This window comes from Carassius auratus, chromosome 3, assembly GCF_003368295.1.
Source record: "Carassius auratus strain Wakin chromosome 3, ASM336829v1, whole genome shotgun sequence".
NCBI lineage: Eukaryota > Metazoa > Chordata > Actinopteri > Cypriniformes > Cyprinidae > Carassius > Carassius auratus.
The window spans coordinates 28,773,002-28,799,133 of NC_039245.1; the positions used below are offsets into that span (position 1 = coordinate 28,773,002).

The window sequence follows — 26,132 nt, forward strand, 5'->3', positions numbered from 1 at the left end:
CCATTACAACTTAAGTGAGAAGAAACATTTAAGGAATAACTTACTGCCAAACTGACAACTATTAAGTTTAGTTCCTTTGAAATATTAGATTTAAAATCATTCTGATGGTACACTGACAATTTCTGTTTCTTTACCAGGCTTCAATTTACAAATTAACAAATTAATATTTGAAGAACCTTTCTGTTTCACCAAAGGTTCTTTGTGGCGAAAGAAGCTTCTTCAGGTTATAAAAAGGTAGATAAGAAACCTATGGTTCTTTAAAGAACCTTGACTGAATGGTTCTTCTATGGCATCGCTGTAAAGAACCTTTTGAAACAGCTTTGTTTTTAACAGTGTACTGTGTGTTTCAGAATTGTTTCGAACAGTTAGACCTACTTATAAAAAACTGATCCAATTTGTCTATTTATATGCATAGAAACGCGTCAGTTGCACTCTCAAATACAATTAATTTTATTCGCATAGACCTTCAAATACGTTGCACGTATAGCTTTTTGTAACTATGGACTGAATTAGCGAAATCACTTCATTTCTAAACTACTTGACGATGATAAAGAGAACTGCAGAATCAATGCAAAAGTAACGTCTTTCATCCACACGTTAAGCTGAAGTCTGCCTCGAGAAAGCACTCAAACAGCTTCCTGAACGCAGAGTTAGATGAATTTGATCATCACATTCTCACCTTGTTTGCCCGTGTCTGCGCAGAGCTCGGTTTGATCCAGGGACCCGTAGAGTTTCGGGGTGCTGCGCCCTTTCTCCATGCTTTCAAGCTCCACAACACACCTCAAGTTTGAGCTGGAGGAGGTGTGTCTGCTCTTCGGCCGGCGCGGTGAATCAGAGCGCAGTTTGAGTGATGGAGGATTTTAACTCCATGTCCTCTGTGATGCACACAGTGATGCGCGCGCGCGCGAGTGAGTGAGTGATGCACATTGCTCACAGTGGTGCGCGAGAGTGAGTGAGTGTGTGATGCATTATAGTGATGCTCAACAAGAGGATTCTCCATTACCTGAAAGCGCCACCCAGGGCTGGCCCTAACCAATTTGCTGCCCTAGGCAAGATTTTACCTGGCACCCCATGCATCACAGCCCATTTCACCCTGTCATTGTGTTCATGATTTAGCGTATATATATATATATATATACATACATACACACACACACACACACACACATATTACAGCAGAACTGTTTCCAACACTCATAATAAATCATCATATTAGAATGATTTCTAAAGGATCATGTGATAGACTGGATGTCATGTGACACTGAAGAATGGAGTAATGATGCTGAAAATTCAGCTTTGCATCACAGAAATAAATGATAATTTAAAGTATAATAAATTGAAAACAAATTATTTTAAATTGTAATAATATATCACAATATTACATTTTTTCTGTATTTTTGATCAAATAAATGCAGGCTTGATGAGCAGAAGAAACTTCTTTCAAAAACATTAAAAATAGTAATGTTTCCAAACTTTTGGCCTGTACTGTATCCCCCCAAAACTGCACAAAGTAAAACATTAATAAAAAAGTGATAATAAAAAATGCGTCTTAAAACTGACATGATTGTACAAAATCACAGTCTGGGGACTCAGAACTCAGAACAACTGCTAACATTAAGTTTAAGGTAAAAATAACTGCCAAAAATATTCACTCGTTCACTCATTCTGGCGCCCCTATGGATGAGTGGCGCCCTTAGCATTTGCCTATACTGCCTATGCCTTGGCCCGGCCCCGGCGCCACCATGTGAATAACGGATCAAATGCGCCTTACTTATGACATATGTCTCAAACATTTTTGTATAGAGTTCACCGTTTAAGTTTAGAACATGTGCTAAATATGTGCCATTAAACACATTTGCATATTATATATATATTTAAAAAGTAATAAGGTCACTTTTTGATTTCAGGTGCTTAACAACTTGTAATTGACAACTGTCAGAACTTTTTGTCATAAAGACAGCTAAATAATATACAACAAATGCGCAAAATAAATACATAATCAAATACGCGCATATATAAATTGGATCCTGGTATTAAAATGCTAATTGAATAAAAAAAAATCTATAATTTAACATTTATAGCAATAATTAGTACAATCACAAATTTATGTAAAAGTATATAAATTAAATGCTTACATATTTTGTTGGGATGTTTTCTGTTGAAGATGATCAATGTGGAAAGTAAAAACTCGTAAATCTAACCAAAGTAACTTAAGGCTTGTACTTGACTTGAAACATGAATCACTCTCAGTCTTTGGGTCAGCGGTCATAATTACATAAAATAAAATAAAAAATACAAATAAAAGCCATACATTAATTTAATATGAATGCATCGTTTAATTAGAAAACACTTTAAGGCTATACAATGTAACACAGTCCCTTCACAAATTCTTATAAACTTTTGTTACAGCCTTTCCTCTGTGATAATAACATAAGCATATGCTTAAATTAATTTGGACTTTAAAACAAGTGGTTTATCTCAGTCAACGGTCAGGACATAAAAGTTAAACATAACGGTTGCAACTGTGAATGCGGCCTACAGAAAAGATTTGTGTGCATGGGTTGGGTTTCATCTTGAGGAAGTGTAGTATCTTACCCGTTGCATTGACAGATTAACCCTTTGAGGAGAGAGCACTTTTAGCTAAGCGGTCTGACCCTGGTGTCAATGCTTGAGATTTAAAGAAACAACATCAACACTGACACACTGCTATGCCACGAAATGTTAACATGGAAAGATTGCATTCACTGATTTATTTACATAATGCCATGAAATTATTCAAGCTGGGTCAAAGTAAACCTTACATTGGACAAAGCTTATCAAGACATTTAGACAAAATGACAATAGATGTTTTTTTTTTAACATTAATATTTATCCCCATCCTTTATTTCCTTAAAAAAAAAAAAAAGTTATCAGTCTCAAATACACTGCTCTACTCTCTGTAGACCAGCTGTACAAGAACATTTACTCAAGAACAAGTCTGGGAACATTTTCCCCCACTCAAAACAGGTTTGGCAAACTTAATTTCTAAGTCAAACATCTCGTTCACAATCCCTTAAACTAGAAGCAATACACTTTCATTATGATTATCTTGTTCAAGTGAACCCTAATTGTGGAGAACGTGAGTGCCTCGTGCACAATAAATAAAACGGTTTCTGCATAACGTGTAACTGAGGCTTAGCTTCAGATCACACATATCTGCAAAGTGATAATGAAAGGGTGTGAAGAGGAAACAATAGACACTATTTGCTCACGTGATTATTGCTGTTTGGCAAAGAGGAAACAAAAAAAGATTGGTTCATCTCCACCCCTTCAGTTTATACAAGAGCTGAACTGTTAAAACAACAGATCTTCACACACAAAACATGATTTACATTTTAGGATATTCACATATCCTATTGGTAATCTGAGCTATAATTCTCCTCTCAAAGCTTTAAATAATCCCAAATAAAAATGTATCTGACATGAGAGAGTTATAGATTGATATACTGTAACTTCATTCATGATGTATGTTATTATGATAAAGATGAATGAGAAAATTCCCTTATGGACTGCAAAAAAAAAAAAAAAAAAAAAAATTATTCTTGCTTTCCAAAACTAAAAATTCAAAACTAAATCAAGACGCATTTACTTGAGAAGGAAAATGACTTGAGATGTTAAGATATTAAGTCATTAATGTGGTGTCAATGAGGGAAGAATATTAATATTGTTTTCCATATGAATGAAGTTATTCTTCTGAACCCATTGAGAGAGAAATTTGTTTTCTTGTTATACACATAAACGTAATTCATTTTGATAATTTTTATCAGAAAACAAGACTTAATTTCTCAGGAACTATAAGGACATAAGATACTGAATCATTTTTCGTGTCGTACATTTTCTTAGAAAACAAGACTCGTGTTCTTGTTTATGTCATTATACTTCTCAAGTAAATACATATTCATTTAATTGTTCCTTTTTTTAGATATTTACATTGGAAAACATGACAGAAATACAGAGTAGGAGTAAAAAAAAAATATTAATTGCAGATACTGAACAGTATTAGTGAGATCTCGCTCTTAGTTTTTTTATTTGCCGACTGTTAACAAGTCACTTATTTCCTTCCATTGATTAAGACTTATTTATGGTCCACTTGTTATTGCCCAGAGTGTCTTCCATAGCCGTCTCAAGCCAGTCTTTCTCCTGATCTGACTCCGACTCGCTCATCTCGGTGTCAGTGGCCAGCAGCCGTGAGTAGTTTATCCGGCGCTGCCGAGGAATCTTCCACTTGAGTACGGCAACAGCGCTACTCCACAAACCCAGAATGACCGCGGTGCCTTGGAAAAGCACTCGGACGCCAAACTTTTGCACCACAAACCCAGCCGCCAGACTGCCAAACGTTGCTCCCAGCTCCAGAGAAAGTACTTCAAACAGCTTTATAATGGTCTTTTCAGTGCCGGGAGTAGCGATGTCTTCGCTCTGTGATGTTATGGACCACCAGAGGGCGCCGGAGCTGAAGCCTGCCAGCAGTTGAGCGGGTATCACGGCCCACGGGCCCCACAGAAAGGAGTAGTAAAGACACTGCAGGGCTAAACCAACAACAGCGAGGACTAGTAACCAACCGTGGTACTTCAGAAACCGGGAGACATGACCAGCGATTGGAGCAAAGCTAGCTTGGCTCAAGTGCGCCAAGGCTAAAGAGATGCCCATGTGGATTTCCGTGGCACCGCAGTCCTGCATGTGCCATAAGAGGAAATCTGACACGGCTGAGTTCACCATGCCCATCAGAATAACAGTGACTGCACAAAGTATCGCCTGCGAGTTCCCATAAACCAATTGTAGTGCCTTAAAGCCTGTACTAGTTGGTCGCTCACGCTTGCGGAGGTAGATTGGAAGCAGGGCGGCTGTAGGCACGGTTAGGATCATGAATATAGTGTAGGAGTAAAACTCCACCGTAGTTCCTGCAAGACAAAACAGGCTGGTTACAAGAACTCCAACTGCACAGTTGCCGAAAGCAGCTCCAAGCTGCTTCCAGACCTTCATGCCATTATGGTGGTCGGTGGCGTCTACGAAATCCAAGTATTCGTAGAGTCCATCATCAGCTGTCCATTCCAACGGGGCGGCCATGAACTCCCACACACCCATCACAATGAGAACTAGAAAGAACATTTGATGCTGGGCATCCATAACTTTCAGGCTTCCCAGGAACTCTGTGTGAGGGTCTTCTTCCTGTTGAGGCTTCTTCAAAGACCTCAGGCCTCTTGCTGTCCAGTTGGAGCTTACAAGCATGGTAACTTCGACAGGGGGTTCGGTACTTACAGATGTTTGGTTTATTGAGTAAACAGTAGCGTTTGATTGCGATGGATCCGTCGTCCACTCTAGTATGGTGGTAGGATCAGCATCGGGTTGACTAGTGTTACACCGTCCACTTTCAGCTTGGATTCCTGTGGACGGAAAGAGCAGAAGAGTCAAGACCACCAATGCCGAGCTGAGCAGAGAGCCCACTATGACCGTCCGCCGTTTGTCGTATTGCCTGGCGAGGAAGCTAGACAACGGGCGCCACACCAAGGCCAGCAGGTGCTTGGAGGCCATGATGATTCCGATCATGGAGGCGCTGAGACCCAGGTGCCGGAAGTAGAGGGTCAGGAAGGGGAGGAGGCAACCAGATCCACAGGAATGGAGGAAATGAAAAATGGCCGCCAGCCAGACAGCTCTCCTCACATTCCACTGCTTGCTCTTCTGCATTGCTCCATTCTTCACCATGTTTGTAGACTTCAGTTAGCGCTCTGTGTGGTTTAAAGAAAAAGAAAACATTTAATGGGAAAAAATATAAGTTTGGAGAACAATGACGAAATGGGTTGCATAAGACGATAAATGTAAAAAAATAAGTTTGTCCAAAAAAAAAAAAATATATATATTTTTTAATTTATATATAATATATATTAGGGATGCACGATAATATCGGCACAACATCGGTATCGGCCGATAAAAGCTTAAAATGACCATTATCGGTATCGGCCGATATGAATATTTCTGCCGATGAGCCAAACCGATATTCTCCAAGTGAAATAATTTACCTGTTTTTCAGATGTGAATGTCTGTCTACATTTGTAAAATAATAAATTTATGGTAGAATCAGTACAGAAGAGATACATGGATTTCTCTTCAGTAAAATTAAAGTTTAAATTTATCAGTATATATTTGTATATATATATCGATATCGGTATCGGCATCGGCCAAAATTATTTAGAAAATATCGGCATATCGAATATCGGCCAAAATCCAATATCGTGCATCCCTAATATATATATATATATATTATTATGGTAGTACCATGGGACATTTTGTGGAATTTGTAGAATTTTTGTTCCATTCTTAGAGGTGTTATTTTAGACCAGGGGTGTCACACTCATATCCTGGAGGGCCAAAGCCCAAGCCTGCTCCAACACACATAGCATGTGGTTTTTAAATAAGCCTGAAGGACGTGTGTTTAATTAGGGTTGAAGGTAAAATCTGCAGTCTGACACCCCTGTTTAGACTTTCAGTTGCATGCTATTATTTACCTTCAATTAAATATTAAATAAATACTATAAATATGAATTATATCTGCATATGTGAAATTAAATAGGTATATACAATATTAATAAATACATATAAAATAAACAGTACTACAGTAAATGATAGTTTTTGACTAGAAATTATTTCATTTTCTATTACTAACGGGAAAATACTTCGAAGGGTTTCGTAGAGTACCATGACGTCATCATTGTAGATTGCAACACACAACATAACAGGCTCCATATGGAGCAAAACTGTGTGCAGCAAACCGCGTTTAAATTATATCTACACATCCTCTCACCATGATTTCCTAAAACAGGACATTTCTAGAAAACGAAACATCACTTGAGAGCATATTAAAATTATCTATTTAGAAAACTTCGGAAGAGAGCGTGCAGTCAGTGTATTGCAATTTCACAAAATGAAACCTGAATGACTTCCAACAAGCAGTTTCAGCAGATTTTTTCTGTACAGTTTCTTGTTAATCGTTAAACTGGGGGAAAAGACAGACGTTTTAACACCTGCAAGTAGCCTACACGACAAACTCTCAGTAACAGGTAAGTTGGCATCATCTCGCACCTGTTGTAACACGTCACCAGATTGCTGAGCGTCTGCTGTTTACCTGAGATCTATCGCATCCGTAAACTCATGGTTTGCTTGACAGAATATTGTCGATTAAACTTTTCTTTGGCTTTTCATGTCCACTCGGTATCCAGGTGAGGTGTAACAAGTTTTCCTTCTCTTGACAAACAACCACTGGCCGAACTCAGCGCTCAGAAAAAAAAACTCTATTCTTTGAGTTTACAGCGCCACCTTTTGCTGAGAGGATGAACTTACAGTATACAACAAGCAGTCACATGAACCATTTACACAGCACGTTTAATTCAACGAGTAATAAAATATATTACTTTACAGTTACTGGCAGTCTGATAAAATGTTTGTTAGATGAAGTTCATTTGTCTCACAGTAAATAAAAGTCGAACGCACTGCACTGTAAAATACAATATCCCAAAAGTCCCACAGCACATTTCGGCAGATGTAACAGGTTTCCATACCTACATATTGCACACAGTGTCTATAGGCTACTACAGAAAAACTAGGGCACCATGCTATTCTTATTCAAAATGCCTACAACAAACGCTGCATCCAAAAATGGCATACTTCCCTATTAACACATTAGAAGAAAAACAGTGTGTGAAAAGAGAAGTATGTCCAAATTAATAGTATTCATAAAGGTGAAAATGATTCTGAAGCGAACATAAGATGGACAAAATTTGCTATCCCATGAAGCCACGGGATGCAAATGATAGATCACATGACAGTGATAACATGGCATATGTCCAGATTACATTCATACTTTTTTAACAGTCGTGAAGTAATTACTTATTCAAAAGATGTGCCTACTCAGAGAGTATGCGATTTTGGATGCAGCCTTTATCTTCAATGCGTTTCTTTTAGGTAATGGCAAGTGTCAAATGAAAGTCTAAGTGCTTCCAAAGTGTTCAATTACACATCCGAGTATCATACAAACACTGTCATGAAAGTATATATATACATAAAAAGTAGTGTAAACGTAACATTTTAAAACGCAGACAGCAGGACATTTTACATAGATCGAGGTCACTTCACAGACATTTCAACACATTGAAACGCTCTACGAAACATCATCTCTGTTCACAGTTCAGCAGGAAGTCATAGCCCTCTTGAGGTTACATGTATTTTAGGCAACAGAGAAAAGATGAAAAGAGGAAATGCACACACTTAAAGCCTCTGAGAGGTATAAGGTTTCAGATTGTCTCATGACTTGAGCTCTTATATCATGAGTCCGAGGTGTATAGTCATTGCTCAATGCCACAGAAGGTGTTGATCGGTAGCGTGAGGGTCTTGTTGACATATTTGCCCAGTGGTTCACTTCGCTCTCCCAAACTATACTTTGATTTTGTACTCGGCTGATGAGAGTATCCCGGGTCCAAGCATGGAGACACTTCAATGCTGTGGGCAAAAGATGACAAGCATGATACCTCTGGACCACATACGTTACACATAAGAGGTCGTGTTGGCCATTCATAAAAGCAATAACTGTTGAGAACTGATGTATGGTAAGGTATTATAATCTGACTCTTCACCTCTGGACCTTCTGGTATGTTTTACGTGGGTCTTTATCCAAACATACTGTGAATGTCTGCTCCTCCAGAACTCTGACACTGGCGCTAACAGCTCGAAATGAATTCTAGAGACAAACCAGGGTTTTTACCTCAATATATCTTCTAGAACAATACAGAAAAACCACTCTGTTATATGTTGACCACGTTCACTTACTTTGCTGGGTCTTGAGGGATTGATATCTTGGAAACTTATGCTGACACTATGTAGACCTGTAGGACCAAAAAGTGTCACGTTACAAACAAGGACACCTGTGTTTTTATTTCTTTTCCTCATTTGAAATAAGTATCAGTAACTTCTTGTTGGTGAAAATGCACTGTCAGTGGTGAGTCTATAATAAATACTGCCAGCCAAGAGTCAGTGTGTTATCATTAACTAAAACGATAAAGTCAAACTAAAAACATTTATATAAAGGAAATAATTGACATACATACATAAGTACACACAAACACACACACACACACACACACACACATGCACGCACGCACGCACACACACAAACACACACACACACACACACACACACATATATATATACACACACACACACACACACACACACACATATATATATACACACACACACACACACACACACACACACACACACACATACATATACATATATTTATATACACACACACACATATATATATATATATAGAATTTTCCTTTACTAACAGCACTAAAATGTATAAAAATTTAACAAAAATAAAAAAGAATAAGACACATCTTTAAAACAAATAATAAAAACAACAAAAAATAAAATGAAAACAGAAAATATACAAATTAAATCGTTTAAAATATCAATAAATACTAAGTACATATTAGTAAATACTAATAAGTATATTAGTGATACTAAAATAACATTGCAAGTCGACTAAGAAATATCACGTGAGTACTAAGAGCATCACTGTCATTATAGTAACGTCTAAGAGTGCTGTAGTATTTTAAGTTTGTGACGTACTTCTGACTCTGCAGGAAGGCAAGACGTTGATCAACATGCCACTTATCTGCAAAGACATTCCCATCTCCTTTTCTCTGTCACTTATCGAGGCCTAAAGAAATGCAAATACCAAAACTTTTATGACAGACTCTGTATTGTAAGAACACTAATTAAACTTAATGTAATTATTTTGCATATTATCTTCTGCACGTGAAGCACATATCAAATTAAATGTGTTTTTATAGATATATATAGATTTCTTTTGAAAGATTTTAATACTTTAATTCACCAGGGACACATTAAATTGCAAAAACAAACAAAGAAGAAAATTTTTTGCTGCAATTTTCATGAAATGAATACAGCCGGAGCATTCTCTCACTTGTAAAAAGTCTTACCAACCCCAAACTTTGAAATGGCAGTGTATATAAAAAACAACAACAAAAATACTACAATTTTAAATGTCCCCCCAAAATATCAATAAAATACTTACCTTTGTATAATTAACTGACACGACTGCACCATAAAATTCTTGGGGGTTGTATTTTTTGTAACGCACTGAACCTTTAAGGCACAATTGATGGCAAACATTTAGTAAAAGCAGATGAAAAAGTGCCAAGATATATGATGTAATAAAACATTTTAAAACATTAGACTGACATCAGTACCTTTAATTGTGTCTTTAAATGTGGCTCTGCAGCGTTTGACCTCGGGAAAGTCCACGGCGAGTTGAGCCACAAACACCTCCTCCACTGTGCTGCTGCTGAGGCCTGAGAAGCAGATCTAGACACAAGATCATACAGACATTTACCTTAAGTTATGGAAAACAACCTACAATCATGACAAACTTTTGGTAAGCACAAGGACAGTTCACTTTTCACAGAAGTATTGATTCATTCACTAAGACGAGAAGAAGATAATCATTGCAAGATTTAATCCAACCTTGACAGAGTAGATGGGTAGGTGCACCGGATGCTGGCTGACACGCGTGTAGTACGAGATGATATCTAGCAGAAAGGTGTTGGGGTCTGAAGATTCACTCTGAGTTGACTTCTACAATGTCATCAATTAAGAGAAAGGTTAAAAAAAAATTCCCGGAATCCCTATATTTATATATTTCCACATAGAATGGATACAGATCAACTCAAAGCCTCCTCTGCTGTTCTAACAGGACTTTTACCATTTTTACCATTGCAATCTCATTTATCTTTATTTTCATCACAAATGTCATCCATGTAAATGTCATTTCATTTTGCACATATCTTGATATAGACATACAGACACTGAAACTCAAAAGGTGAAAACTGAAAAAACAGCAAAACATAATTTAGTTTTTCTTCAAAAAGACCAGGAAAAGATGTACAGTAACCCTATTCTCTAGCTGCTCAGATGCGTTAGAGATCTCGAGCATTTTCTTTTTCTTAAAAACAGTTATACTAATAATTTCAATGAATTTCAATGATATAATTACATGGATGTACCATTATCAAAGTAACAGTAGAGAAAGGACAGTGGATAATGATTGTGAACTAGTTCTTTTTGAACTGATTTTTCTAAAACATACAGCACAACTGTTGTCGAATGAATGACTCTTATGAACACTTTTTATTATATATATATATATATATATATATATATATATATATATATATATATATATATATATATATATTTTTTTTTTTTTGTGAATTGAACCCCTTCAGCACAGCCAGTGTACTCCGACTCTCGAATGAATCACTTTAATGATCTGGTTCTTTGTAGTGAATCATACACATACTGTGCAGTGTTCGCAGTGTAGTCTGACTTCTGAATAAATACATATTACGAGCTGGCTATTTTTAAATGTTCTTTTTCAGGTTAAAAAAACCTACTCTGAAAAGCTGGAAAAAACCTCCAGTTTCCAGCCAATGACCCGGCATCAGTATGGACTGGTCTGAAGCGCATCACTGAGTACAAGACAACACCCCACAGTCTGTTACTGTCGGTTTGAAAAACCCACTCTACCACCCACTCTGATCTGCTCTTCACACATTCACCTACTCCTCCTGCAACCCCTCTTTCTCCCTCAGCCAACATTCAACCTTCACTGAAGGTCTGTGGGTGTGAACCGTGTCTTCAGGAAGCAGAAGACTGAGAAAGCTTCAGGGCCAGATGGTGTTTCACCTGCCTGTCTTAAGCCCCTTTCACACTGCACGTCGGACCTGCAATATTCCCGTAACATTGCCTGGTCGCCTTCTGTGTTAAAGCAACCACGTCCTGGAATTGATTACCGAATTGAACCCGGGTCGGGGACCTAGTAACATTGTGGTAATCGATCCGGAACTAGCGCTGTGTGAACAAAAGCCAGATCTAATTCCGTATCGAAGTGATGACGCGCGTTATCGCGCGATTCTTTTATCGGCTGTTTTGAAGGAAGATCAACATTCGTGACGAAAACATATGTGCAAACTTTAATGAAGCAGAGATCAGTTAGTTCCTCACTTTCCGCGCTGACGCCGAGATCGTTTGCTTGCTTCAGTTAAAGTATAACGTGCCTAACGTGACTCGTACATTACACGTCACGCGCTGATGTCACGTGTCGTTACGGGATCTTCAAGGGTTGTGTGTGAAAGCACGCACATATACCGGGTCATCACTGGCAGTGTGAAAGTGCCAAATCTAGCGACCAGGGACCAATTGCAGGAAAACTTTACCCCTGTATTTGCCGGAATGGCAGTGTGAAAGGGGCTTTAAAGTCTGTCCTGACCAGCTGGCCCCCATCTTCACACAGATCTTCACACAGATCTTCAACAGATCACTGGAGCTCTGTGAAGTTCCCTGCTGCTTCAAACGCTCCACTGTCATTCCTATCACTGGACGTGATGATAACAGACCTGTCGTGAATTAAGTCATTTGAGAGACTGGACTTGGCCTATCTGAAGGACATTACTGGACCCTTGCCGGATCCTCTTCAGTTTGCCTACAGAGCAAACAGGTCTGTGGATGATGCAGTCAACACGGGACTGCATTAACACCCCGACGACAAGGATCTTATTTCTGGACTTCAGTTTTGCCTTTAATGCCATCATGCCTGACCTTCTCTCAGACAAACTGACCCAGCTTTCCATACACACCTCCGTCTGTCAGTGGATCAACAGCTTCCTGACAGACAGGCAGCATCCAGGACCCTCAATATCAGAACTGGTGCCCCTCAGGGGTGTGTGCTCTCCCCACTGCTCTTTTGTACACGAATGACTGCACTTTCAAAGGACTGCTCTGTCAAGCTCCTGAAGTTTGCAGACGACACTACAGTCATCATTGGCCTCATTCAGGACGGTGACGAGTCAGCTTACAGACAGGAGGTTGAGCAGCTGGCTGTCTGCTGCAGTCTCAACAACCTGGAGCTTACACGCTCAAAACAGTGGAGATGATCGTGGACTTCAGAAGAAACCCCCCTGCTCTCCCCCCACTCACCATCATGAACAGCACTGTGACTGCAGTGGAGTCATTCAGGTTCGTGGACACCACCATCTCTCAGGCCCTGAATGGGACATCCACATTGACTCCATTGTGAAGAAGGACAAGTAGAGGCTGTACTTCGTTCGCCAGCTGAGGCAGTTCAACCTGCAGTAGCTCCTCATGTAAGGGAGGCCAGCGAGTAGTGCTGTGCAGGTAAACCTCAGTCCCCGGTCTCAAGAGATGCACTAGCGACAGACGCTAGTGGCTGCAGTCATTTAGCCTCCTTGTTAGTGCCCGCCTCCCATGCCAGAGACCCGGGTTCGAGGCCCATAGTCCAAACAATGAAACTCTCTTCAAGAGCACACAGTAACTGAGGTTTAAAACTGTTCAAAGAAAAGGCTCAATAAACTAACACACTGATTTAATACACTACGTATCAATATCTTTTCAATATGATGTTCGGTTCACTAACTAATCATTTGATTTAACCAGTTATTCTTAGTGAACCTGCTGAACCAGTTCACCAAATCAGACTGAATCGTTTGAACCTGTTCATGTCTCCAGTAAGCATTGATCCACAAATTACTTAAGTTATTCAGTTTTTTTTAACATGGCTGACACTCTCTCTGAGTCTAAATAAACCAATATCCCGGAGTAATTCATTTACTCAAACAATACACTGACTGAACTGCTGTGAAGAGAGAACTGAAGATGAAATTGAGCCGAGCAGCTTGTGTGTTGTGCTAACTTCTATATGTGGACTCGGAGGGCTGATTATTAATAGGCTTTCTTGTTCTGTCCCATCTATAATATGTTGCTGCCATTATTACTGTGCTATGCATTTAAAAGAAATGTCTTTTAGATTTCTATATAAATGTATATACTTGTTTTGACATGAATGTATTTTACAACGATACTAAGAGCAATGTGTAAGATTGTACCAGATTTTAGACTTATTCACTTTTATTTGCAAATAAAATATTTCACTAGATTTTATAAAATTATTGTGCACCTGTGATTTTTCTAGAATCTAGAGTATCTTTTGCTGCTGAATTATTCACTAACCTTGTTTATAATGGTATTTTTTTTCATAGATTATGATTATATTTATTTTTTCATTTGTTATTTTTTATTAAAATGAAGTTGTTTATATGTAGTAGATTGTGTTTAACACACAAAAGACCATTTGTTTAAAAACAAAACATAACATTGTTTAAAAAGAAACTGCGCTGGTATCGGATTGGATGGATATCGGCAGATACTCAGAATGTTCGTATCGAATCGGATCGGTTCTGAAAATATGCTAGCGTTGCATCCCTACTCCTCACACCCAGCACACTCCCTCTTTACAGAGCACTGAGCACCAAAACAACCACACACAACAGGTAATATAGCACCTGAACAACACATAACACACCTCAGGACTGACTAATCAAACGTTCATCTGTAAATAGTACATATGCACATTCACAATTATGTATATTAACATTCTTTTTCTCAATATTTTATTACTTTATTGTATTTATTACCTTAATTTATAAGTATGTCTGCACTGTGTTTGTACTTTCTATTGGAATTAATTCCTTGTGCTTGTGAACGCACTTGGCAATTAAGCTCTTTTTGATTCAGATTCCGATTATGATATTTACTGATTCAAACTCATAATGTCCCAAATTAAAGAATGACTCTATAATGAGCTGGTTCTTTTTAGTGGATCAAATACAAACTGTAAGATAATCAATGTTGTCTCTGACTAGTAGTTCATATGACAAAGTGATGTTAAATATACACATTATGCACTTTGTCAGAATAAAAATATAAAAAGAACGAAAAATACTATCACATTTTTGGTCTGTTTATTGTTGTTATTTAATATATAGTTTAGACCAATAATTAGTTCGCACTTTCGCTGCATCTAAAAATACTGTCATTTTAAAATGATCTATGCAAGATGTAAGCATATTTTGTAGTGATTGTTTTCAGTGTATTTATTGATTTATTATGTATTTATATATTATTGTAAGATCTTATTTAACAATGGAATCCCCCCTCCCGCATATCAATCCCAAAAAAGCACTTAAAATGGCTATAAAAATAACCTAACAGGAAGTTGAAGGTGTTGGGTCCGAAGATTAACCCTGACTTAACTGCTACAATGACATAATTTAAGAGGTAGGTTAAAAAAAACTCCCTAAATCCCTAAATATAGGCCTATGCATATAAATATAGCGTGAGAACATGCTCCTATACTTGCTTGCTTGTTGTGTATATATATATATGTATATATACAACAAGCAAGCAAGTATAGGAGCATGTTCTCAGTTTCAACAGATGCACAAAGCCTTCTCTGCTGTTGCAACAGGGCTCAAAATAAATAATAATATTAATTTTTATGTTGTCAATGTAAATGTTATTTCATTTCATCTATGCAAGATGTAAACATACACTTTGCAATGAACATTTTACATTTATTATTGAAAAAAGAAAAAAATCTGATTTAAAATTGAATTTTCATTTCTTTCCCCACATATTAATGGCCTAAAATATCTTAAAATATTGTTAATGGAAATTCTAAGGATCCAGAATAGATAAAAGGTACTGGAACCAGAATTATTAAATTCTAAACAATTCCCATTCATATTGTGGACATATTCAAAAGTGTAATAATTACCATCTGGGCAAGTTTTAGAATCATGGCTCCCAAACCGTTGATATTACAGTCATACCACGGATCCACCCTTCCCAAATATCCTGCCAATGTCAGCATGTCTTCAGGAGCACCCTCCTGGGAAACACATGCATTACAGTGAGATGCCATTGCTGCCGTTTTTTTTTATTTTATTTTTTGTAAAGGAAAACTAAAGCAAAATCGATTTTACCTGAACAGGAGAAAGTGTCTGGTCAGTCACTGGAATGTAATAAATCTCTATATTAACTCTCTTTGTCAGCAGCAGATGTCGTGCCTCCCTTTTCCTGAGCACAAACATAGTAAGATGAAAACATTATACATTAGCCTCATACTTTTTAAATGCAAAGGTAAAATGTGTAAAAGAATGGCTGGAAATATCTTGAAAACCTTATAGTGTGGAGAGTCTTGGCGAGCCGTCCTAGCGTTCTGTCGTCACCCATTACAAGGATCCGAGCCGTGAGGTTCTTTTCCTCTTTAGTAAGACTGCATCCTCCATTTCCCCTAATGGCCTCCATCATGAGTGTCAATCTGTTGCCAGCTTTGGGACATCGCACACACGGCCTCCTGTAGAAGGACTGAGAGCTGCTGTGCTCCTCTGAGCTGCCCTGAGACTCCAGCATTATGGAGGAGAGCTCACTGATGGGCATGTCTCCCTCTATGCCACTGTCTGTGGACACGGTGGACAAGACCGAGCTACGCTTCAGGTCATTCTCCTCCAGACAAGCAGAGTTTCGGTCCGCAGGAACCATCAGTGCAAAGTTAACCAGCTCATTCCCTGTTAAAAAGGCAATTAGAAGATCACAATTCTAAAACTTACAATTGTGAGAAAAACTAAGGCAGAACTCTCACGAATTTGTTTTTTTTTCGTCAGAATTTTCAGTTTACATTTCACAATTCTATTTTTTTTTTTACAGAATTCTGAGTTTATGTTGTGCAACTGTTTTTTTGTTTGTTTCCACCACAAAATAAAATTCAGCACTTTTTATCTCACAATTCAGAATGCAATGCAATGCATTTTTTTATATCTCATAATTTCAAGTTAACGTCTCACAATTCCAACTTTTTTTTTTTAGAATTCTAAATTTGCATTTCACAATTTTCTTTTTTTTTCACCACAGAACTTAAAATAAAAATAGTAATCGCCACATTTAATTTCACAATTCAGACTTTTTCTCGCAATTGATAGTTTTTGTAATTGTATCTCACAATTTAAATTTTCTTTACTAAATACAGGGAACAACTGCCAAATAGAGGCTATTTACACTAACTCCGCCCCCAAACGTGTGATTGGGCTAGTCAACAATACAAAAAAAGGTTGCTAGTTGTCAACTCTACAGGCGCAGATGGTAAAACATTCGTTGTGCTCTTTTTTACGCGATTGACCCGGGTTTGAATCCACCTTTTGGCTAACATTTTTTCTCCCTTTTCAAATTTCAAATCACATCAGAAAAGTATTTATTTTCAATAAAAATGAAGGAAATAATCAAAAAGTTGAAAATAAAGTATCGGGTAGGGTTGGGATAGGTGTTAGGAGGGCTTTATTGTCCCAGTAAGGTGACATCCATTTAATAATTTGAATCAAAATGTTAATTTACACTCAATAAGTTATTATTGCATACTGTTTTATGATCTACGACAATACTGAGGCAAAGATAATTGCCACTATTTGCAATAAGCAGTAGCTTTAAATACAGTAGCAGAAAATCTCGCTATTTTAACAGCGTAAATAGCATATTGCTAAGCTAAGATAATGTGCTATTTGCACTTAGTGTAAATAGCCGCTGCCTTTATGTAATCATGTCTCTTAATAGTAATCATGTCTCTTAATAGCATTTTTTAAGTGTTGTGTGTGTTACTATAATGGTGTTTTGTGTTTGTGTGAATGTTACTTCAATATATTAGTATATACTTCAGCTTGTGGGAAAGCTACTTTTGATGAACTTTGATTCTCTATGTGGCTTTCTTTTTTCATCATCTGCATTATTATGGTGGTTTTCAATATATGTTAAAGGTACGAAACTTTTAAAACATTTTTAAGTGTGTGTTGTTCAATTTAACATTCAGATGTTCTTGTTTACTGTAGATCTTACAGTTTGTCTTGTAAACGTGTTTACAGTTTTTTTTACTAAATTATTTTAGCTGCCATAATTATTTTGTAAAATCTACACAATTAATTTTTTACAGTGTAAACTTGCCATGTGTATCTCAGAACTGCAAGAAAAGACGTTTGAATTGTGAGATAAAAGTGTGAAATTAACTGTGGCAGAAACAAGCTTTCACAGTTTTAAGGGAGCAAGCGTTTGTTAAATAGCAGCAGTTGTGCTCACATATGTCATCCTCTTTGTTCCAGACGTGGAAGCTGACCTCAGGACTGGGCAGCTGAGTCTCTGCTGGCGAGGCTGGACGCGACCGATCTATCAGACAAACATTTGAAAAATCTACACCTTTGAGTTTGTTTGGATTAAAAAGTGTCTTACTGGATTGTGGTGTGATTGTGGACATTTCTACCTTTTGGAGCAGTCAGGATGTCTTGGTAGATCTCTTGCAATCTTGTTTTGTACTGGATATCGTCAGAAGCTGCATCTTCTGTTCTCTGCTCCAGGATGGTGACGAGATCCTGGAAGTGCAGCTCCAGCTCTTCACCTAAATGCTGATATGAACAAAGTTCACACAGTTGTTTAGAGCATAGGATTTTCCAGCGAAGACTTTATGGACATCTTAAAGGATTAACAGTTTGCTACTGAAATTTGCTTTCATAGTTTCTTCAAATAGCATAACTATAAATTCTGTACAGGTATTTTAAAACAAAATATGACAGGTGTTTTTAAACATCCACAAACCTCTAGGGACTGTGCGAGCTGGTCAACCTGGCACTTTTTTCCAGATCCAGCTAGCAGTGTGTGCAGTAAAACTCTGCGTTTGAAGATCAGCGGGTCTCTACCAGGGTCTGTGCACTCCACGTCAGCCTTGAGCGCATTCACCAGAGACGGAGGAAACACAGCGGGATCCACAAACACAAACACCCTGGTGAAAGAAAGACAGATGGAGAGAGAGTGGCACACAGTGAATACAAAGACAATGAGATTGAAACATTTAGGCATTTAAGAATAAAACAATTCATTGTTGGGTGGGCAAAGACATTTAAACTGCCTTCATGTTAAAAGACACACCTTGATATCATGTGTAATAACTATAATAATAACTACATTTTCAAATGTTAATACATGTTGGAGAGGCTGCAAAAAAAAAACAAACAAAAAAAAAACATACGATACCGCTCAAAAGTGTGGGGTTATGGTAAGATTTTTAAAAGTCTCTCATGCTTGACAATGCTGCATTTATCTGATAAAAAATATAAACAGTAGAACTAGTAATGTTAAATATTAAATCAATAAAAGACATCAATTTCTCAAAGATGAATCTAAGAGTAAAAGATGAATACCTGACAATTCTACGGGCTTTCTGGCTACAGAATCGCCCCGACACATTTACTTCAGAGCTGTGTCTGGTGCCTCGACGGGAGTCTGATAGGCTCCCAGCAAGAGTGAGCAATACCATTCTTAATTCAAGACGGCTCTATGGCCAGAAATGGTTTTCCTCAGTTGGTGCTCTGCAAGTGGACCCACTTTCATGTGACATGTCCTGCGAGCTGACTTTTCTCCAAAAGCTGCTGATTTAGGGGTGCACCCCAACCACACTCAAAGTATATGTGGTGGCCATTGTGTTCTCTTATTCTCTCTAACGACTCTCTCAGAGACGCTACAACGCTGCCATTCATGGTTCTGTACACACACAGAACGATCATTTACGGGACTCACTTCCGCGTTTAAATGTGGATGTCACTTCTGAAACTTGCACGTGTGTATGTGGCTGTCCCCACACTTTTTAAAAGCAGTGTGTAAAACGACGAGAATATTAATAACCTGGCATTACACTTACTTCTCATGGAATGGATAAAGATCACTGCATAGATTGTGTTCGGCACTGACTCTCCTCTGATACAGTATTCCTGAAACACATTAAAAACAGCACCTGAAGAATGTTGCAGGAAGAGAGTCCTGTCTGTGGTAAATCTTCTGAATGTTATTCATTTAGATCAACTGTATCTCCTCGCATGAAGGGTGGTTAGTAAGAAATGCTTTTATTGCTTTAATGTAACTGTATATATTACCTGGTGCATTTTGTTCCATTTTCATTTGCTTTGCATAGTAGAGAGCGATTGCACTATAGGGTACAGGTAACGTAACTAAACCTTTCAAGCAAAAATACATCCTTCGATAAAGATCTTCCGGAATAAATACAGACTGAAATAAAGCAGAAAACCTGATGAGTAACATGCATCACACATGGCTGAAAAACAAAGCAATCATGCTGATTTCCAGTTAAGATACAAGGAACTGTTCCTACAATAACAAATCTGCTGGGAACTTGCTTACAGATGCATTTCGCATTACTGACTGGAAACAATAACAAAACAAAGCTAGAAATCTGACCTGTAGGACTGTGTAGACAAGTGTGTGAAGTAAAGGAATAATGCGAATCTTGGAATCGATTCTCTCCGCCTGGAATAAATCAAATCAAAGGAGAAAACAGCTAATCATTCACTGTAAAACTCTTTAGATGTTCTGCACACAGATTTGATGTCTATAACTGAATGGAGGAACAAACCTTTTCAAGCTCTTTTATGAGAACCCTCAAAAGAGGGACACTGACAGATGGATTTCTGTCCACCCGGTTATGCAGAGTCCATCTCAACATGCCTTCAAAAACAACAACAACAAAAAAAACAATTTTAACTATATGTAACAATACAACATTGAATACTTTTTGGTGAACTCCTCATCTTAAACAAGGCAATGGCATATTTTAGTTTCATATATTCAGACATCAAACACATGCTATCTTCAGGCCATACAACACATTTTAAAGCTATCAAACGCATAGATCTGTGTTACCTTTCAGTTTAGATGGTCATAGTAAAGCAGGTACCTTTATTGCTGGCTGATCCAGCCTGAGGTTCACAATCCAGCTCTCGGAGGATTGAATGGACATTGTGGTAGAGACTAGACTCCACGACTGAGGACACACCACCGACTGCAAGACAGTTCACACAGCTCCTTTAATTCTCATGGAGCACAAACTATTCAGATTGAAACTTTCATGAAGAAGTGTAAATATATACACTACTGTTTCAATGTTTCGGGTCAGGGTTTCTAAGTCTCTTATGCTTACAAAGGCTTCATTTATATAATCATGATCATTTATATGAATGCTATTGAATAAAAATATGATTAATGCAAATTAAGCATTTTCTATTTGAATATATGTTAAAGTGTAATTTATTCCTGTGATGCATTCCTCCAGTCTTCAGTGTTACAAGATCCTTCCGAAATCATTCTTCTTATTATTATTAATACTGAAAACACTTATGCTGCTTATGCTGTTGTAGAAGAAATATTATTTCTATTTAATGATTCTTTGATCTTTTAGATAAATAGAAAGTTACAAAGAACAGTATTTATTTGAAATAGAAATTTGGATCATTATGAATAACATTATTGTATCTTTACCTTACATTTGATCAATTTGATGTCTACTTTCTGAATAAAAAATATTAATTTATTAAAAATAACTAAAAAACGTTTGAATAGTAATGCATATATGCTACTACTCCCATAGTTAACACCATTACATAAATATTACGCTATGGCAGATGAATTATTACTAAAATGAAAGACTATAAAATACAACTGGAATAAAGCTTTGACCATTTTAACATCACTATCAAACCCCTCAGATTTGATATTGTTTCCGTGCAATAATAAAACTAACATAATGTAAGAAATGGCACTCAGTAATCTATAACAGACTTAGCAAGTGTCAGGAAAGAGTGTTTTTAGTACATGCTTCTTCCATGGTGGGGTTCACAGCTCAGATAATGTCCACATGACATGGATGTGTCAGTTAGAAAGGTCCTTCATGTCTGCAAGCACAAAAAGGAATAGCACACAGACACATCAGCAATACATCACAATGCACGCACAACTTCAGAATGATCTTGATAACGTGATTTCTTTGATGTACTGCATTGTATGCCCATTTCCTGCTTTGAGATTACAAAATAGAGAGCACAATACGGATGCAGAAAAGACCCTACAGTTCTCGGCACAGGAAGCAGAATTCAAAGGGGTGAAAACCTCAGGGGTTTTCATGTTGTGAGAGAAATGTTGTTATTTCTCATAAATCATGTGTAAGGCATAACAACATATTTTCATTGAACAAATGGATGAGCATGAAATGCAGGAAGATTCTCAACACAACAACGCAGCTCTTTTCTGATAGGTTTGCGAATGGCGGGGCAAAAAAAAAAAAACGGTGTGAAATGCTAATAATAAAATACAATTAATCACACAATCTCAGCAAAATAAACAAGCAACACTTCCCAAAACTTTTGTCGCTCGTGTCAATGACTGTACGGTACTTTGCTTTTAATAACTAATGCTGATACAATACTTAAACTAGTGTTAATGCAATTCTTTACTTCAGTAATTCTGCATATTATTGGGCCTATACAGTTTATCGTACAATTAATAAAATTCATGCGCGATTTCAGTTTAATTCACTTTTATTTGTATCACGCTTTTCACGTTACATACCATTTCAAAGCAGCTTTACAGAAAATTACTGGTTCTACATGACAATAAAGAGTGATCCATGAACACAAGTATGCACAAGTATCGTCCACATGCTAAAAACATACAGTTCTAAGATTAAACAACTTATGCAGGCTAGTTAACATCACATATTCATTTATTTTAAGGTCACTTCCCTATATTAAACGTTTTGCCATTGCACTGGGCTGCCACTTGATGTCCAACTGAGAACAACTGCACTAAACAATTTTGACAAGACAGAAACAAATACTTCTTCTTTCTTACTACCAAACAATTGTGCATTTTATTAAATTATTCTTTGATTATTGCTGTATCATCCACACAAAAATAATGTGCAAAACAAAATTGCACTGTAAATTCCTACCTTCGATGCATAAAAACGCTGTTCCTCCAAGGAACTGTGAAACCAGGTCCTCGAGCGAGAGCAGTGGGTATTTGAATAATCTTGACAACAGTCTTACTCATAAGGAAGTCTCTTTTCCTGTCAGATCATCTGTATGAACGCTTACCTGTGCTAAACGAAAGAAACAGACACTTTACTGCCTAGACATTCAAATGCTGGCTTTCTCTTTCTTACAAAGACAGACTGAAGACCAGGCTCTGCTGGTTTCCTGCAATACAAATGTGTGGCTAAATGAAGCTAAGCGGATATTTTTAGACTGACGTTTTTTTCACCTCTCACCAGAATGCAGAGCAGAAAGACCCACGTCGCTCAGAAACTCATGCTTGTCACAGTCCATCACCTCATAGTTAGCTATGTATTCATCTCTTTTATTGTGCAAGTAAAAGCAGACATCACACCTTTATGGAGTCCAAAACTTGAGCTCCACCCAGTATTGCTTTTGATATGAACGAAAAAGAAAAGGGAACTGCCAGTGAGAGATATAATGATGTAGTGCGTAATCCGACTATATGATACCATATATAACCAACACTGATCATTTACAGGGCCAGCGACGCAGATGACCCCTGATGAGGAGTTTCAGAAAAAAAATGAATGAATGACTTTAAAAGAAATAAATGAATTAACAAATCTTCAGTGCTATTAAGACATTCACCAAAAGATGATGTGGTCATTCTGGTTTCACTTCACTGAGCAATTAAGTGCTTACAGAAACAGAACTGAGGACAATGGAGAGTTAAATAACCACCCACATGGGGATTTCAAACATCTGAACCTCCAGTAATAGTCAAATAAAGGTAAATTCAGTTAGAATTTGATCTCTGCTACTTAATGACAAGAGATAAAATCTCCCTAAATGCCTCCTATGACCAACTCAAGTGGCTCTGTGCTAAACCAATGCTAAGCAGGTTGGCTGGTCTTACATTGTTTCTGGACTCCCAGCATGACCAGCTAAAGAAGTGATGGTCAAAAAACCCCTTTAAAACAAGCCTGCAAACCTGCTATGTCCAGGCTGGATGACCAGCTGAAACCAGCAAACCATGTCTGTTTTTAAGGTATTTCAACTTGGTCCAATATTGACCTGTCAAGAGCTGTCAAATTTAACATAACATACACTCAGTCATTTCTGTAGTATAAACTCCTTTTTGAAATCATGTTTAATCATACTTCTGAACAAGTGCTTCTAAAATTATTGTGAGCAACACAATTTTGTATTTTTTACTTTAATGAATATATTATTATTTTTTTACATAAATAATATAAATATATAGCCTAAAATTTTATAGTGTACGTGTTTTATATTTAATGTTTCAAATTAATACAACAGTATACATTTTGAATCACTAAATTAAAATTGTCAGCTAACAACGCTTTTTCATCAGTTATGGTGACCATAAAGCACCTTGACTTAAACAAACAGGTTATAAATAAATGCATTTGCATCGGCGTGATTTTAAGAATATGTTTAAAGACAGATTTTCATGTCATGAGTTTCACCAAAGCACGTTTTGAACGTTCGTAGAACACTTTAAATCAACTTACCTGAGTTTATCTGATGCAAACCTGCTCGAGTTCATTCACACTTTACAGATGACGACAGCAGAGCGCAGCGTCACGCCCACGCGACGACGTCACATCGCGTTACTGCAGCACATCCCACTCTGCAGTCTTTGAAATCGCTTGATCGACTGATACAGTTTTGAGAAGTGATGTATTTTTAAGAAAATGAACTATTTATTTTATTAAATAAGTAAACAAAACAAACAAATAAACTAATATTTTATTTATCTTTTTAGCAAACCAATAAAACCATATTTGCTTTCAATGATTACAGACTCCCCAACCCTCATACCTCAGTCAGATGCACATAAAAGGAACAACTTTGTATATCTGAATATAGGTCTTCTGTGTGAGGAAACGGTTTACTTCCTATTCATTAACCACACCACTGTGTCACACTGCATACAGACTCACATGTGGCTTTTGTGTCATGAATGAGTCTGATTCTCATTTCACCCCAAAATGAGAAAATAAGGAGCTGGACTGATGACTATCTACTGTACTAAAAAAAATAATTATAAAAATAATTATAATAATAATAGTGATAAAAACAAGAAAAAAAAAACATAGGTGTAGGCGGAGTTATGACATTACCACAAAAGAGTTAAAAAACAAGCGTATCTGAGACATTAACGCTTGGTAATGAAAAGAGGACATGAGAAACTTGACACTGGCATGCACAGGCATTTCCCTTTTTTAGTGATTCTAGATCGACCTTAGTTCTTTATTTTTGCATTTCACATGTGTGAGTCATCATTGGTCAGTCATCATTAAAAAAATCCATTGTGCCTACGTGAATCAATATAACCCAACACTGACGGTAAACTCTAAGAATTCTAGAACCAGGTGAGTGGGAGGCAACCCACAACACATTAGTGCCAAAATAGAGTCTGTGGTCTCCCTACCCAGTGGAGTAATGTAACAAAGTTAAAATACTTTGGGTCCCCCAACCAGTGGTGTAATGTAACGAAGTTAAAATACTTCGGGTCCCCCTACCCAGTGGTGTAATGTAACAAAGTTAAAATACTTCCGGTCCCCCAACCAGTGGTGTAATGTAACAAAGTTAAAATACTTCCGGTCCCCCTACCAGTGGTGTAATGTAACAAAGTTAAATTACAGTAGGCTACTTAAATACTTTTTGGGAGTATCTGTACTTTACTTGAGTTTTTATATTGCAGCCAACTTTAACGTTTACTCCACTACATTTCCTAATGAATATGTATACTTTTACTCTGATACATTTCCCTTAAGTATATTCATTACTTACTTCAAAATAGTAAAAGAATAGTAGAAGAACACAGACTACAGGAAAGCAGGTTTGACGAATCAGTGGTCTGGCATTTGCAAGTGAGACTTATAAAAAACAAACACCTTTGCTCATGAGCAAACAACTGCGTACGATTTCATTTCCCTCTCAAGTCGAGTCTAGAGTGGGTGAAACACCACCGTCTGTGATGATATGATAAGTGTTGATGTTAAGATGTGCAATCTGATATTATCAAGTTGGCTTTATCACCAAATCACACACAGCGTGCACGCATATGAATTTATTAGTCTATTAAAACTCAATATTACAGGTATTCAAAATTTTAGATGGCAAAAATGCTTCTGTATGCTTTTAATATTTATATAATTTAATGTAGGCCTAGTTAACTTAATCTATATCACACAAAGAGTACAGCTTTTCTGCAGATGCATGAACACATTTAATAATAGTTTTATACATGT

At 37.2% G+C, this 26,132-nt stretch overlaps 2 protein-coding genes across 8 annotated transcripts; both read right to left on the reverse strand.

Annotated features, from left to right (window-relative positions):
* Positions 1–2,318: 2,318 nt before the first annotated feature.
* LOC113053393 (major facilitator superfamily domain-containing protein 6-like) lies at positions 2,319–7,401 on the reverse strand. 2 transcript variants are annotated; one of them, XM_026218382.1, is made up of 2 exons: positions 7,157–7,401; positions 2,319–5,762 (listed from the first exon to the last, which is right to left on the reverse strand). In XM_026218382.1, the coding sequence occupies exon 2, from the start codon at positions 5,737–5,739 to the stop codon at positions 4,108–4,110; it is 1,632 nt and encodes a 543-aa protein (XP_026074167.1). In that variant the 5' UTR covers positions 5,740–5,762; positions 7,157–7,401; the 3' UTR covers positions 2,319–4,107. The 2 variants fall into 2 exon arrangements, with proteins under 2 accessions (XP_026074167.1, XP_026074174.1); XM_026218389.1 differs by having other exon boundaries at positions 7,114–7,401.
* A 118-nt stretch (positions 7,402–7,519) lies between these two features.
* Positions 7,520–24,508, reverse strand: LOC113053371 (phosphoinositide 3-kinase regulatory subunit 6). 6 transcript variants are annotated; one of them, XM_026218323.1, is made up of 21 exons: positions 24,387–24,494; positions 22,806–22,955; positions 21,671–21,750; positions 20,757–20,861; positions 20,436–20,527; positions 20,261–20,329; positions 19,939–20,071; positions 19,707–19,776; positions 18,608–18,791; positions 18,276–18,417; positions 18,095–18,181; positions 16,155–16,542; positions 15,958–16,051; positions 15,750–15,863; positions 10,583–10,693; positions 10,309–10,423; positions 10,134–10,204; positions 9,665–9,755; positions 8,854–8,909; positions 8,661–8,764; positions 8,373–8,526 (listed from the first exon to the last, which is right to left on the reverse strand). In XM_026218323.1, the coding sequence occupies exons 3-21, from the start codon at positions 21,681–21,683 to the stop codon at positions 8,373–8,375; spliced, it is 2,193 nt and encodes a 730-aa protein (XP_026074108.1). In that variant the 5' UTR covers positions 21,684–21,750; positions 22,806–22,955; positions 24,387–24,494. The 6 variants fall into 6 exon arrangements, with proteins under 6 accessions (XP_026074145.1, XP_026074108.1, XP_026074135.1 ...); XM_026218350.1 differs by lacking the exon at positions 24,387–24,494 and adding an exon at positions 23,124–23,280 and having other exon boundaries at positions 22,806–22,950; XM_026218334.1 differs by lacking the exon at positions 24,387–24,494 and adding an exon at positions 23,124–23,280.
* Positions 24,509–26,132: the final 1,624 nt, after the last annotated feature.

What these genes read in the sequence shown, in the direction of transcription:
- LOC113053393 (XM_026218382.1), bottom strand. Translation starts at nt 5,739, where the DNA reads ATGGTGAAGAATGGAGCAATGCAGAAGAGCAAGCAGTGGAATGTGAGG.
- LOC113053371 (XM_026218360.1), bottom strand. An exon ending in AATGGAACAAAATGCACCAG is followed by an intron (nt 19,777 to 19,938) that starts GTAATATATACA and finishes AATGTGTTTCAG; the next exon opens with GAATACTGTATCAGAGGAGA. An exon ending in AGACACTTTCTCCTGTTCAG is followed by an intron (nt 15,864 to 15,957) that starts GTAAAATCGATT and finishes TGTGTTTCCCAG; the next exon opens with GAGGGTGCTCCTGAAGACAT.